The sequence below is a fragment of the Rhinolophus ferrumequinum genome, chromosome 16 (assembly GCF_004115265.2).
Source record: "Rhinolophus ferrumequinum isolate MPI-CBG mRhiFer1 chromosome 16, mRhiFer1_v1.p, whole genome shotgun sequence".
Taxonomy (NCBI): Eukaryota; Metazoa; Chordata; class Mammalia; order Chiroptera; family Rhinolophidae; genus Rhinolophus; species Rhinolophus ferrumequinum.
In genome coordinates, this window is record NC_046299.1 from 55,888,819 (window position 1) to 55,904,392 (window position 15,574).

The following is a 15,574-nucleotide window of genomic DNA, read 5'->3' on the forward strand; positions in this document are numbered from 1 at the left end:
CCAGCTGACCTCACAGGCTGTTTGTGGATCAAAAAACATTGGTGGCTGTGATGATACTTAAGGAAGCCTCCAAATATTACACACCAGTAGTTGTAAGGACGGCATTATTATATTATTAAGGGAAGTCAAGGGTGAAGAGCAATAAAAACCACCCATAAAACTCCCACACAGCCGTGCCTTGGGGCTCATATCCATGGGGCACAATGTCATGCACTTGAAATCACCTTTCCCGCCACGACTGACCCTTCAGTGGGCCTGGGTCAGGTGGTGTGCATTCATTCATTCATTCATTCACTGAGGCCCTAGTATGTTCAAGGCCCTTCACCGTGTCACTTTCCTTAATATGAAAACTTCTGTGACATAGGCATCATTAACCCCTCTTTACAGATAAGGAAACTGAGGCTCAAAGAGGCCCAAAGCTACCTCTCTGAGCTCATACAGCTGCATGTGATTTGGTCCACGTGTTTCCTCCTTGGTCAGGCCATAGGGACGTCACTCATAAAGTGCCACTCTCACCCCAGTGACTCTACAGCACACCACTTGGCTTCACTGTACAGAGCACATACAAGGGCTGAAATCATCTTTCTTCTTTTCTTTTCTTTGTCAATTGTTGTTCTCTGTCTTTCCCATGAGACTATAATGACCAGTGTATTGCCAGTGTCTAGTAAAGTGTCAGCACACTGCAGGGGCGCAGATAACAGCTGTGGAATGAATGAACAAATGAGTGAACGAATGAAACGGGAAAGCAGGTCTCCAGCTGAGTTCTGCCTGACTCCAAAACCTGCACTTCCAGGACACAGTGCTGGTTCACAGTCGCCCCTTTCCCCAGGGACTACCTCCCCAGTCCTTCCAAACTCTTCCTTTGGTCGCAGCTTCTCAGGAAGACTTCCTCAGCACCCAAAGCCGCTCAGATCACAGTGGGCAACACATACACTCAGAGGGCAAACTTCCACTCCACTTGGTGGCCAGGTGGGCTGTGCAAGAACCAGGTGGCTCGGGGAGTGAGCCCTGCCCTGCCCTGCTCTGCCCTGCCTTGCCCTACCCTGGTGTCTGCCCCACCCAGTGACCCACATGGCTGACTGTTAAAACCCAGCTGGATGCTGGGAGTTTCCCCAGACCTTTCTCTTGGGGGCTGTCTCTCCTCACTGTACCTATCCACACCCTGGGACTTGAAGGAAATTTCCCCTGCCTGCCCCTCCCTGCTTCCCACTGTGCTCTAATCAGAGCGTGCTCTGCACTGTGGTTCCTGGAAGCCCGGAGAGGGAAGCTGATGCATTCATACTTACTTTGTAAAGGCTGGTGATGCCACAGGGGACACTCCCAGAGAATGCAGCAATCACAGTGGCCTGTTAGCAGGCTCTAGCTCTGCTGATTTCTGAGCTCTTACACAAGAACCTCTCTTCCGGGTTCCCTGTCAGATGCCCATGCTAGATGCTCTTCTGGACCCCGCCTCCAGTCCCCTCAAATGGAACTCAGAGAGATGAAGTCCACGGCCTCCTTCTACGTACGGCACATGTGCTAGTGACTGACACTGGCAATGATTAACCATGAAAACCCCAACCCGTGCCCATCCCTTCCTGGAAGGCTCTCCAGGACACCTGGAGCTTCACAGCCCAGGACAACCACGACATTCACCACTGCGGTTCACCTGGGCCACCTGGGAGAGGCTTGTTCAGCTGCACTGTACCTTCCTGTCCCCGTCTGTGTCCTTCTGTATCGCCAGGCTGAAGCTGAGGCCTGGCATATAGTGGGTGCTCTGAAAACATGTCTGCTCATTGGATCTTGCAAAAAGGGCCCTGGCAAGAGTGAAGACGGGAGTTTGACGACAGTCCCAGTACTTTCTGGCTATGTGACTGCAGGCAAATCCCTGTCCCTGTCTGAGCTTCAGTTCTCTCATGTACAGTGGAGATCAAAGCTTGCAAACTACTGGCCTAGAAGCCCCACATAGGTAGTGAATATGTTGTTTCTGGTTCATTCAGTGTTTAATTTTATTTTAAAATTAGTTCCCAACATTTAAAAAGTGGGGAAATTTATATTAGGTTGGTGAAAAGGGAATTGCGGTTTTTGCATTGTTGAAATTTGCTGTTTGATATTGGAATACATTCTTAAATAAATGTGGTTATGTTATACATCATTTTAATGCGCATTTCTCGCTTTACGTTTTTTTGCTAATGACTTATTACTTACTGTTTATTTTAGACTATGGAAATGATGTTAGACAAAAAGCAAATTCGAGTGATTTTTTCATTCGAGTTCAGTGTGGGTCATAAAGCAGCAGAGACAACTCGCAATATCAACAACGCATTTGGCCCAGGAACTGCTAACAAACATACAGGGTAGTGGTGGTTCAAGAAGTTTTGCAAAGGCGAGGAGAGCCTTGAAGATGAGGAACATAGTGACCGGCCATCGGAAGTTGACAACGACCAACAGAGCAATCATCGAAGTTGATGCTCTTACAACTACACGAGAAGTTGCCGAAGAACTCAACGTCAACCATTCTGCAGTCATTCATCATTTGAAGCAAATTGGAAAGGTGAAAAAGCTCCATAAGTGTGTGCCTCATGAGCTGACCGAAAATTTTTAAAAATCGTTATTTTGAAGTGTTGTCTTCTCTTATTCCACGCAACAACGGACTATTTCTCGATCCGATTGTGACGTGCAATGAAAAGTGGGTTTTATACGACAACCGGTGACGACCAGCTCAGTAGTTGGACCGAGAAGAAGCTCCAAAGCACTTTTCCAAAGCCAAACTTGCTTTGGTCACGGTCACTGTTTGGTGGTCTGCTGCCGGTCTGATCTACTACAGCTTTCTGAATCCCAGCAAAATCATTACATCTGAGAAGTATGCTCAGCAAATCGATGAGACACACTGAAAACTGCAACGTTTGCGTCGAGCATTGGTCAACAGAAAGGGCCCTATTCTTCTCCACGACAATGCCTGACCATAGGTTGCACAACCAACACCAACACTTCAAAAGTTGAACAAATTGGGTTACAAAGTTTTACCTCATCTGCCATATTCACCTGACTGACCTCTTGCCAACCGACTACCACTTCTTCAAGCATCTCGACAACTTTTTGCAGGGAAAACGCTTCCACAACCAGCAGGATTCAGAAAATGCTTTCCAAGAGTTCGTCAAGTCCCGAAGCATGGATTTTTAGGAATAAACAAACTTATTTCTCGTTGGCAAAAATGTGTTGATTGGGGCCGGCCCGGTGGCTCAGGCGATTGGAGCTCCGTGCTCCTAACTCCGAAGGCTGCCGGTTCGATTCCCACATGGGTCAGTGGGCTCTCAACCACAAGGTTGCCAGTTCGATTCCTCGAGTCCCGCAAGGGATGGTGGGCTGCGCCGCCTGCAACTAGTAACAGCAACTGGACCTGGAGCTGAGCTGCGCCCTCCACAACTAAGACTGAAAGGACAACAACTTGAAGCTGAACGGCACCCTCCACAACTAAGATTGAAAGGACAACTTGCCTTGGAAAAAAGTCCTGGAAGTACACACTGTTCCCCAATAAAGTCCTGTTCCCCTTACCCAATAAAATCTTTTAAAAAAAAAAAATGTGTTGATTGTAATGGTTCCTATTTTGATTAAAGAAGATGTGTTTGAGCCACGTTATAATTATTTAAGATTCACGGTCTAAAACCACAATTACTTTTGCACCAACCTAAAGTTTTTGGCTGTCATTGAACAATTAAGAGACTTGGCTGCACTGGACCCGTAGTCTCACATCAATAATTGGCTGGTGTGCGCAGCAGCTGCCCCTTTCATTGGGGTGTTGGACACAGGGCCGCCTCCCCTCACTCCTCAGAGCCTCATCTAGCATGCTTCACTCACGTCTGTCACCTGCTGGCCCCCATAGACATCTGAGGTTGCAATCCCTGAAGGTCCTCTCCGAGCGCAGCACACCTGACTGTTCTTTGTCTCTGTGAGGTCTAAAGGCTGGTGTTACGGGATCTCCAGGTGATGGAAACCATTAACACGGTGGATAAGAAGCCCTTGGGCTGAGTGGTAGAGAAACTGCTGTTTCTGAGGATGACACAGAGTCTATAAATAGCCTCAGAGCCAGGTGAGTACTGATAACTGCCTGATCTCACCTGGGCCAGAAGTCCTTAAGGGCTGGTTTCAGTTCACAGCTCAGCCCAGGAATTGTCACTCTTCCTGGTGCCACTGAGGACAGTATAGGGAGATGACTTTAAAGCTGAGCCAGTGGAGGGGGTGGTACGTTTTCCTGGCTTGGGCAGCAAGGTAGTGATGATGCTTGATTTTCCAAAGAGGGTAGAAGGAATAACATGAGTGAAGGAGGCTGGTTCTTAGTCCAGGGTCCTGGGGATGAAGACATTGCACCATCGAAGGACCCCCAGTTCTATCCAACGTTAGACCTCAGTCTGGCCTTCAGGGACCTCTATGATTGCCACCCCTCGCCGTTACCAAGCCTTTCAGCTCATGGTCAATATCTCAGCTTTTCCTTGAAGGTGCCCTGACTTCTCCTAGATCTGGGCTGGCTTTGGCTCCTTCCCCCTCTGGAATCTCTTCTCCACATCTTTGTGTCTCTGCCACTCAAATGCAGTTCTCTCCAGGCTGATCCCCCAGGCAGACATTTTCCCAGTCCCCATCTTCCAGTTAGAAACTGTCTAACTCCTCAGTTTCTATCTTGCTGTGTTGTCTGTTCAAGCCTTGCCTTTCTTACCCTTCCCACCCTGTCCCAATAACTCCTTGATGATAGTGAGAAGGGCTTGACATATGCATTAATCCCTGATCTTGGAGTCAGACAGACCTCTCCCAGCTCCAACACTTCCCAAACTCTTGAGGGCCTTGTTTCCCCATCTGTAAAATGAAACCATCTAGCCTGTGGTAGAGAGCAGACAAGCTAAGGGCTGGGGAAGGGCTTTGAGAACTAAAGAGGTTAAGTGAATGAAGGAAGCTCTTCCAGGATAGGGCTGTTCACGCTTCAGCGAGGTGGGGAATAAACTGAGGGCCTCCAGGAACAGGCTTGAGGGACAATAGGGTACCACCAATCCACTTGGGGTGGCTAAGGGCTATGTGAGCTGAGGATCTAGAACTGACGCATGGGGTGACTCCTCTCTTCCTCTTTTAAATCTACAGTATGTACCGACACGGGGGAATCTGGGAGATGTGCTGAGGGCCCAGATGGGGCAGGGAGTAAGGTGCTCCCCATTCAGGCCTCTTCTACTTCACGGCACAATGATAAGAAAGGAAGAGTCATTCCCCAGGACAGAGTGAGGCCCCATCCTGAGCTGGACCTGGGGATGCAACTGGGGCTTCACTGAGAGATCAGGCCTTCCTAGACCAGAAATACAGAAAAGGTGACTGTGAACTTCCAGAAAAGGGCCAAACCAGCGTTCTCATGAGGCTAGGTCACTCTATTCTGATCTCATGAGTTTGCTGGGGCCAGCACATTGCTGCCCATTTCCTTCCAGCTGATTCAGTCTGGGCAGGAAAGCCCAGAGCTGGTCCCAGCTCAAGTCCACCTGACTCCACGGTCCAGCCACCATCTTCTTCTCTGGCCCTTCAGACCTCTGAGCCCCTGCAGCTGAGACCCACTGCTGTCTGAGCCCCAAACCCTGAGCAAAGACCATTCAGACTCTGTCCATCACTGATGCTCAGTACTTAACAGCTGATAAATTCCTCTGTTTCTTGTTCATTTTATCCTTGGAACAGGCCTGGAAAAAAAGTACCCTTATTCTCCAGAGGGGAAACCGGGAGGAGTGGCACAGGCTGATGGTAGGGAATCCAGGCTTCTCCTATCCCTGGGCAGTGCCTTCCTCTCTCTGGGCCTCAGTTTCCCATCTGGAGGGTGTAGGTGTTGGCCCAGATGCTCTCGGAGGACCCCTGCCTGTTATTCCCTTGCCTCCCATGCCTCCCAGGCTTCTGTGAAGCCCCCCTCAGCCTGTGGAATCAATCCCCATCCCCGTGGTTCCTCCCACTCTGTCCCTTCTTTTCCAGTCTTGTTTTTTCACTTTTCCTTGCACGCCCTATGGAATGGTCCCTGTGCTGTGTTACCAGCAGATTTGGTACAGTCCGTGGGAGGTCTGTTTCGGGGTGAGTGGGGGTAGAGGGGAGCCAGTAGCTGGCTACCCTGGTTGCACCAAGACTGTCAGTCTGTGGGGTTAAGGAGAGGGAATCAGACTCAGTCCTACTGGAGGGCTGGGGTCTGTGGGAGCATGAGAGGCCCAGGCAGGTTCCAGTCTTGTAGGAAGAGAATCTGATCTCTATAAGCAACTGCAGACAGGCCCAGGCTAGAATAAGCCTGTGGTCACCGTGGGTGAGATGTCTCTGCCTGTCTCCACCCCTCACTCTAATTCCACCTCTCATCGCCACCTTTCTTTCACTCTCAGTGCCACTGTCTCTCTTGGTCTCTGTCTGCAGGGCCTATGGGGGGGAGGGGAGGCCTATACAAAAGGCTCAAACATAGACTTTTCTAATATTCAAATAAAACCATAACCGATGTTTATATTTTGGAGTTAACCACGTTTTAACATTTTTCCCCCTTTTTTAAATTTAATCTATTGGGACCCTCACAAAGAGGAACCGGCCTCCTTTAGCAAGGTCACGTCTGTCCCTCAGGTGTCTGGCCCTCGTGAAGTTCAAAGGACTGCACGCTCCGCCGCTCCACCAGCCCCGCTGAGTTGCCCGCCCCGGCCGGCAGGGGTCGCCCGCGGACATGTCCGGAGGGGCGGGGCGGGGGGCGGGGTCTTGAGGCCTGACGGGCCAATAAAGGCGGCGGCGCGCGGCCGCGGAGCACTCGACCCTTTGGGTGCCGGTGACCTCTGCTGCCGATTTTTCCGTTCGCTCTGCCAGTCTCCCGCCCGGACTCGACCCGCGCCGCGATGTTGGCGCTGCGCTGCGGCTCCCGCCTGCTCGGCCTGCTCCCTGTCCCGCGCTCCTTGCCGCTGCGCCTCCCCACGGCCCGCGCCTGCAGCGGCGGCGGCGCCAGCGACGCGTCCTCTTCGGCTGGGAACCCGCTAGTGTACCTGGACGTGGGCGCCGACGGGCAGCCGCTTGGCCGCGTGGTGCTGGAGGTGAGACCACTGCACTGGAGCGCGCTGGGCTGCGCACGGGGGACGCCCCTGGGAAGCCCTGAACCCTGGCCGGCGCTATGCCTGCACTCTGGGTGTCCTTGCCTCCCACTTCCGGCCTCTGAGCCTCAGTTTCCCCATCTCTAAGAAGGGACATTGGATTGGTCTCTTCCAGTATCCCCTCGGAACTTTGGAGTAGTAGGGAGGGGAGAGCACGTGAAGAGGAGAAAGCTCAAGGTCACATCGTAGACGATGATGGCCCGGCTGGCCGGCATGGGAAGGGGGAGGGGCTCCGAGACACCACGGCTTCGGTGTCCGGACCCGAACTCTAAGGTGGAGGGTCCGGAGGGTCCTGTTCCCCCCGGCCGGGCCGGGCTGGGTGCTCACGTGGCCGCCTTTGCCTAAGGCGAGCGGGGCACCCCCCCCCCCCCCCGCCCCATGGGGTCAGCCGCCGGGCTCTGGGGAATGAGCTAGTGGTTTTGGGCCTGCCGCTCTGGGCAGTGAGGGCCCGCTGGGCAGGCAGCGGGCTTCAGCGACGAGTCGGATCTCTGATGGCCCTCCTGGGAATCTGGGCAGTGTGTGTGGAGCCCTTCATCCCAACTCCAAACCCAGCCACCCTCCGAGGGCGACACTCAGTTCCTACCGCTGAATCTTTGGGACTTTTTAAAAAACAAAGCAAGAAGTAAATAGTGGGGAAGGTAACAGAGGAAGCTGGGTGTAGTCTTAAAGCTCGGTGCTATTTGCAACAAAGAGGCCTCAGTTTCCTTTTCTGGAACATGGAGAGCAGCCTCCCGTTTATTTTAACGGTTTGGTGCCAGGGCAGCTTTTGAAGCTGGGAGGCAAGAGGCCAGCTTGGATGGGGCTCCAACCTCCCCTTACCCCCACCCCTCCCGCCTCTCTCTGAGCCTCAATTTACCATCTGCGCATTGAGGAACTTGGACTGGTTCCTCCCTGGACCCTCTCTCCAGGCCCTGAGTCTGATGCTTTGGGCCCAGCTGTAGTAGCTCTGCCAGTTCTGCCTGAGGAGGTATCCAGGATGGCATTGTGATCTCTTCCGACAGATTAGGAAACTGAGGCTGCCTTCTTCCAGCCTTCCAGGTTCGGGAAGCAGCTGGCAGAAATGATAGCTGCTTAGGCTGCCCCCTGGTTAGGGTTGGGAGTAACAGGAAAGGAATGGCACCTAGTTGGTTTTCAGTCCCCTTGGCCCCTGTGGAGCTTGGGTGGTGAAGAGGTTCCTTCATGCTCTCTTGTCCCTCTTCTCTCCCCACAGCTGAAGGCAGATGTCGTCCCAAAGACAGCAGGTAAGACAGGGCCTCGGGCCCCATGAATCTGGTCGAGGTGGAAGAGAGAGGGGCAAGATGAAGTGGGTGGGCTGGCGAGAGGAGTCTGGGCAAGGAGACCCGGGACCAGACAGGAGGACTGTGTGTGGCTCAGCCACTGTGTACATTGGGGCAGCCTTCTGTCTCTCCGGGCCTCAGTGTTGGCCGTGCCCACCTGTCTGGTAGTAGTAGCCTCAATATCAGTAGAAGGCACATGTGAATTTCCCTGGGATATCTTCCTCGCTCCTGGTGCCCAGTGTGGCAGTGTGGTGGGTCACAACCCTCGGACTCCCTGCCCTGCTGACCTGGTACTGGAACAGCCATGAGTGTGTGCTCTGCCACTGAGGTCAGAGAAGGAGATGACTGGTCCCATGTCACACAGCCAGAGCAGACCCAGGGCGCAGGCCTAGGGTATTCCATGCCCTGCTCACCTGGGGGGTTAGAGGGGGGTGCTGGTTGGAACGAGGTGTGACCCCTGGAGTTGAGGCCTGGCCCTGTTGACCTGCCTCTTCCTTCCATCCTCAGAGAACTTCCGTGCCCTGTGTACTGGGGAGAAGGGCTTTGGCTACAAAGGCTCCACGTTTCACAGAGTGATTCCGTCCTTCATGTGCCAGGTCTGTGGCCCTTTCTGTGCTCAGGTCCCTCTTCTGTAAGTGGGGATAATAATGGGAGCCGCTTCTCAGGAGTGTTATGAGGATTAATGAGTGAGCACGTGCCTGGAATTTGGAAAGTACTGAATGGAGGGCAACTGTAATTCCTCTCTGAGCCTGTCCTCTCACCCTGAGAGGCTGGATCTTGTCTGAGCTGCCATAGCCCTTCCTGGCCCCAGAAGTTAAGCAATAGGGCAAGTGGCAGGACAACCCTACCCAGCTGGGTTGGGAAAGTTGGGTTGGAGCAAGCACTGGCATTGGGTATGGATGTGCACGGGGGTAGATTTTAAGGCGTATTCAGACAGTCTCTGACCACGTGCCCCTGTGTGTCACACTGAGCACTTGTCATGGGAAAAGAAGAGGAAGAAGTGGAAGGAGAGAGAGAGGGCACAGACAAGAAAATACAGGTCTGGACTTGGAGTTTCTCTCTCCGGAAAAGAGCATGTCCACGGTGAAATGAATGTGTTCTTTAGTCACGTGTCCTGTGTTGGTCGGAAGCATTCGTATTGCTGTGTCAGAGGTTTGGGGGTTGGTGTTGACAGCAAGCGCCTTCCCAGGGGTCAGGACCTGAGCTATACTGGGTGTTGTGCTCTGTTAAGTCAGACTCTGCTAGGCCAGGGGCTCGTGTCCTGAGCCAGCAGACCTAGAGCAGGGGCATGGATGTCGTGACCTTTTTGAAGTCCTTTCAGCCCGAATTCTCTCTCCAACCCTTCCACCCTGCCCTGGTGGCTGTCATCATATGGTAAGTGCCAGTGGGTTGGGGCTGGGCCTGCTGACATATCGACTGGAGGAGCAGGCAGGGAAACTGGTGTGGGACAAGCTTGGCCATGCCCTGTGGCTTTCTGCTGCAGAGGCCCCCAGCTCTTCTGCGGCTGTGGATGTAGTAGGAGCTGAAGTGGGTGTCCTGAGTCGAGCTAGGGACGTCCAAAGCTGGAGGGCTCTCTGAGGCATGAAGTGGCAGCACTGGGGGCCCCAGGCCAAGGTTTTGAACGTCCCTTTTTGGGGACCTTTTATTAGCATTTGCAGATGCTTCAGCCAGGCTGGTCAGATGAGGATTCCATCTCAAAAAAATGGCAACATGGCCTTGGCTGGGGCTGGCAGCCTCTGGGCTCTTCTGGCCATGGAAGCATCAGGCGAGCCCTGAGGAAGGCTGGCAGCCCTGGGTGGACTCTGTCCTGGGAATGCAAAGCAGAGGGAAGCCACTGGGCCTGGTGAGGGGAGATACTGGGACAGGGAGGGGGCTCAGCATAGGGAACGAGCCCTGTGCCAGCTGCTGCTGCTCCCCACAGACCAGATGTGGGAGGGGGGCCCCGGACACCTCCCTGTTTATCCTCTCAGAATTGTGGGTAGAAAACTCTGGGTCACTAAGAATCATGTGATTGGCTGTTAGATCCTTTGAGGATATTTAAAAACTTGCTGTGACAGAAAAATGAATGATTCGGAAACCAGGACAGTTATTGTGGCAGAAAATACTTAAGCTTTATTTTGGAGGTTTTTGATGTCTGCTTGAAGGCCTTCTACCAGGGTGGGCCTCTGGTGGGTTGGGGGCCCCCCAGTGCTGCAGCACCACCCTCCTGCCAGCTGTGGTGTGGCAACAACTAAGAAGGTGCTCTGTGCCTGCAGGCTGGCGACTTCACCAACCACAATGGCACAGGAGGGAAGTCCATCTATGGAAGCCGCTTTCCTGATGAGAACTTCACCCTAAAACACGTGGGGCCAGGTGAGTGAGGGGGCCACCATTCCATGGTCTGAGTGCCCAGAGCTTTGACCCAGCCTCTGCCACACCTGGCAGGCCTGGGAGGCTGCCATCTGATCATCGATTGCTCAATATATGATGATGCACCTTCCTTCCTTCCTTCCTTCCTTCAGTGCTCGGGCTGGTCTGGGGTTTCCCTAGAACTTTGTCATGCTGAGCTTTCAGTTGAAAAACAAACTATCCTTTGGGGACATGGCGGGGATGGGCAGCTGTAAGCACGACCCCAGCATTATGTCACCTAGAAGACCCAAGGTACAATGTGGAAAAGTCTAGAGTCAAGGCTTGGGTCCCGTTCTCTGGCTCTCTGGCTCTCTGGCTCTCTGCGAGAGCCACCACAAGTCCCTTTTCTCCCTGTGGCTTTAGAGGACGGGCCCTGGGGAGCTGCTCATCCTCTGATCCCTGGTTCTCTTCTGAGCTCCAGGATTTTCAGACTCGAATGTCCTGATGCGGTTAGAGCCATCTGATCTGCTCGTTGGAGTGAGATGCCTTCTGGGACAACGTGGCTCACCCCTTGCTTGTCTTTGCAGGTATCCTGTCCATGGCAAACGCAGGTCCCAACACCAACGGCTCCCAGTTCTTCATTTGCACCATAAAGACAGACTGGTGAGTTCCCCTGCTCCTGGCTCCAGGCCCTCTAAAAATGAGGGGCAGCCTTGCCCTGCGAGAGGGTTCGTGTACTTTCAGAGGAAAGTACATAGTTTGAGGCTGGACGATCTGCTCTGGGACAGTTGCCCTCATCAGGGCTGTGTGAGAGGGAGAGAAAGTTCCTGAAAGGATTGAGGGAGAATATGGGCTGTTCTTGCAACTCTGTCTTAATTAGGCTTCCTGTTGCTGCTGTCAGTTGGAATTTTCTCAGCGTGTTCTGCACACACACACAAAGTATGTTGGGAAATGCTGCCCAACATATCAGACGTAAGATGGCCTGTAGGAGAAGCCTGTTAGCCTGGTTTAACCTGTTGTTTCCCAGGCTTATCTTCACCGTCGAATGCACCTTGGGAAACGCTGTGGTTGACATTTGGATGTCACACTAGAGTTTTTATCAGGCATTAACACAGGCCTGCAGATACCCCCAGCCCCTTCTAGCCTCTTTTCCACATGCCCATGGATTTTAGGGATGTAGTCCCTGGTAAGTATTCCAGTAAGGGATAAGTTTCTCTGCCCAAAGTCCCTCGTGTCCCAGCCCTGAGGCATCTGGGGTTCAGGGGACAAGAGCTGGCCAGGAGCTAAGACTTAATAAAACCCGTTTCCAAGGACTTTATAGGGAGACCCAGGTGATGGGTGGTTACTAGCCGTCTCTAGCCTCCAAGGCAGAAGGGACATGGACGTCTGGGCTGGCCAGGTCGTGCTTGGTTCTTTCCCCCTAATGGTTCCTGCAGTTCTGCCCTTGGCTATAACCAGTCTTGGCCTTGCTGGCACTGGACTAAGCTGCCTTTTAGGTCCTTGGAACTCAAGTTGAGAACTGCTCCAGACTTACATAGTTTCACCACACTTGTTATCTTGGCTCTCACCTTATAATTCATGAATGTTAAAATAGTTCCATTTGCACAGACCTTTCATTTCTTCATAGTTCAATATCCTGTTATCTCCTTGAGCAGAACAAGAATAATTCAGTTTTCATAGATGACATTACCAGGCAAGGTCATACAGTGTAGGGGAGGCAGAATGTGCCCTGGAAGGGAGGCATCCTCCAGTGAATTTGGGGAGCTCAGCAAGGCTTGACTCCGGGAGCTTTGGGGAGTGCATCCAGCTTTTCAGTGTGAGCTCCTTTCAGAATAGCTGTTTTTGGTAGGTAGCTCCATGAACAAGTGATCATGACGTTGGCTGACATTGCATTACTCTCATTTTCTGCTCACCTGGCTCCCCTGCCCTTGCAGGTTGGATGGCAAACATGTTGTGTTTGGCCACGTCAAAGAGGGCATGGATGTTGTGAAGAAAATAGAATCTTTTGGCTCCAAGAATGGGAAGACCTCCAAGAAGATTGTTATCACAGACTGCGGGCAGTTGAGCTAAGGCCCTGCGGCCAGGTGCCAGGCCGGCGGCAGCTGCGCGTGTGCTGACCTCACCCAGGTGGCCGCCTCGGGCTCCCAGCGGCACCTGTGCTTGTGCCACCATCACCGTGAGCTTGAGGAAGCCCTCTCGGGAGGGAACATCAGACCTCAGGGCCCCCCAGGATCGACTGCTTCCTTACCGCCTCCCCTTCCTCGTGACCCCGTTTCTAGACCCCGTCGTGGACGTCCTGTTACTGTTCCTCCCCAGGCATCGGCTCTGATCGTCCAGCCCACGTGCACCTGTGCCTTGGATGTTGGCGGGCGGGGGTTGGGTTAGCTTCCAGGGCAAGGTCCTGCCTTTTCCTTGACCTCTGTTAGGTCAAGGGGGAAAGCCAGTTGCTGCAAAAAGGGCTGTTACGTATCTGTTTAATGGTGCCTTCCTAATTGGAATGATTAGATTAACAAGACTGCCTGGAGATGAAGCTGTGACACTAGCGACTCCATGCTGCGGTGTGACCTGAGTTGGTGGCCCAGGTCACACAACTCCAGAGCTTGGCCTCTGGAGCACAATCAGGGCTTTTGTGAAGGGTCTCATGTCTAAGGCCTTTGATCCCAGCCACTGAATCCCGTGGGTTTGCTGCTGTCGTTTTTTACAGAGAGTCTGTGTGGGTAGAAGTAGATGAGCCTGGGGACAAAGCCACTGTGAGCTGTGCCTAGTAATGTGAATCCCTAGTCAATGTGGAAAACGGAAATGGCCTGTAAGTGCTGTGGGCTCAGGAGAAAATAGACGTGTATTTCCTGGTGGGCTTTGATTTTTCTGTGTTTAATAACTTAAATCTACTGATTAGGTATGTAATATACTTCAGCAACGTTACTGTGTTCACCTTACATGTGATAATAAATGCTATTTTCTATAAAGGCTGGTGTCGTGGTTTGAGGAAGCAGTGTCTGTAACCCAACCTTTATCGAGTTACCCTGTGTCTGGTGCTAGGCTGAGGGCATTTCCGTGCAATGTCTTATTTAATCACCCCAGTCACCCAGGAGGGTATTATTATTGTCATTGTGTTTTACAGGTGAGGAAATGCGTTCAGACAAACAATCTCAGCACCCACAGTCTACCCATGAGCACTGGCTGTCCTCTGAATCCCAGCTCTGCCTCTTGGCTAACTCTGAGCCTCAGCTTCGCCGTGGGGTAACAGTGATGCCCACCTCACTGTTGTGAGGGTGGTGAGGGCCAGATGCAGGCGAAGAGCATAGCTGAGTGCCTGGCACCGTGGTCTTAGTAAGCACTCCGGAGTGATAAGGGTGCCGACGGCATTCCCTGTGTGTCAGTTTAGAGGAGAAGGCTCTGTGGTCATCCAAGGTTAGGCGTGGATTTTACTATCCTAGATGTGCCATTTAAATTTGGAATTAACTTCCAGGTGTTTCTGAATTCACAGGGAAGGCAGATTAGGGGATAAGAGGAAGATTCAGAGCTTCCTTATAAACGGATATGGCGCAGTCTGGATAACAGAACCATCACGTCCAGTCAATGTGAATAGAATTATTTCACACTGGGGTTCCCTGAGTCAGAGTATGTGTGGTCACAGGTCCTTGTCATTCTGAGGTCAGTGGCTGGAGCTGGGTCATTTGGAGTATGGGGTCCGAGTCAGGTTTTGTGAAGTCACAAATCAATGCAGACGCTGAAGTCATGGCTGGTAGGGTCCTTTGGAGTCATGGAGAATTTCCATGAAGTCAGTTCAGCCGCATGGATTGGGAGGGAGCTCAACCGGCCTAGAAGGTTTTAAACAATTTTCAAGAGCCTTAGGGGTCCTCAGAGTAGAATAAGGGGGAGATAAGAAGCATGGACCCCTAAACCCCGTTTTCAGTAAGATAACCTCCATTTTTTGTTATTGGGGCTCTGCAAGGAATTTCATTTGAAGAACAGGATCTTGAGCCAAGTGCTAATAACTGGTCATCGTTCACCCAGTCCAACGTTTTACAGATGGGTAAACTGAGGACCCAAGAGGGTCCATGATCGCCCAAGGTGAGCCTGTGAGTCAGCGGGCAGAGTGAGGGCTGGAACGCTGGACCTACCAGTCCAGAGGGTTTCTGTTAGAGGCCTTCCAGAATACACAGGCCCCTTTGTCCTTGGATCTCACCTGTTCTGAGGTCACAACTTCAGTCCCTGTGGAGTTTGCTCTTGACCTCTAGGGAGGCAGGGGTGCTATTGACAAGTTTGAGGCACAGCCCCTTGAGATAAGACCTGCTGGCCCTGTGATTTCTAAGGGGTCTCAGGATCACACACAGCCTGTGGGTCTTGTGTTTCGCTTGCAGGGCTCTTCCTTTTTAATGAGTGTCTGTGTGTGCGTGTGTGTGTGTGTGGTGTCCCTCCGTCTAGTGGAGTCTGATGTCTGGGGACAGAGCCGGTAGGCAGGAATTCCCTAAAAACTGTTCCCTGAAAACGGGGCCATTTACTGCAGTTTTCTTCCCAGCGGTCTGCACAAGAGCCTGAGCCTGGTCTTATTTCTGACAGGAAACAGGAGCCTAAGGAAGATGTTGACGTGTTGCTGGCACATGGTACCTAATACATGAATGAGGGGTGAGTCATACACAGAGATGTAATCACACGTGACGCCCTGTAAACACCATGTGTTTAAATATCTGAAATACTTTTCTCAAAACAACATGTGATAGCCTTGCAAAATGACTTCATTGTGGTATAATTTACATACAACAAAATCCACACATTGTAAATGTACAGATCAATGACTTGACAAATTCATACGCTGAGTCACCACCACCAAATCAAGTTAGAGAACATTTTCATCTCTCCAGAAAG

General features: G+C 52.1%; 1 protein-coding gene across 1 annotated transcript; it reads left to right on the forward strand.

Moving 5' to 3' along the window:
- Window positions 1-6,754: 6,754 nt before the first annotated feature.
- On the forward strand, window positions 6,755-13,665 carry PPIF (peptidylprolyl isomerase F). The gene is made up of 6 exons (XM_033131182.1): window positions 6,755-7,043; window positions 8,311-8,341; window positions 8,885-8,973; window positions 10,633-10,729; window positions 11,293-11,368; window positions 12,640-13,665. The coding sequence occupies exons 1-6, from the start codon at window positions 6,852-6,854 to the stop codon at window positions 12,773-12,775; spliced, it is 621 nt and encodes a 206-aa protein (XP_032987073.1). The 5' UTR covers window positions 6,755-6,851; the 3' UTR covers window positions 12,776-13,665.
- Window positions 13,666-15,574: the final 1,909 nt, after the last annotated feature.

Coding starts and splice junctions, on each gene's coding strand:
- PPIF (XM_033131182.1), top strand. CDS start 6,852: ATGTTGGCGCTGCGCTGCGGCTCCCGCCTGCTCGGCCTGCTCCCTGTC. Junction 8,342..8,884: donor TGTCGTCCCAAAGACAGCAG/GTAAGACAGGGC, acceptor TTCCATCCTCAG/AGAACTTCCGTGCCCTGTGT. Junction 8,974..10,632: donor TTCCGTCCTTCATGTGCCAG/GTCTGTGGCCCT, acceptor CTGTGCCTGCAG/GCTGGCGACTTCACCAACCA.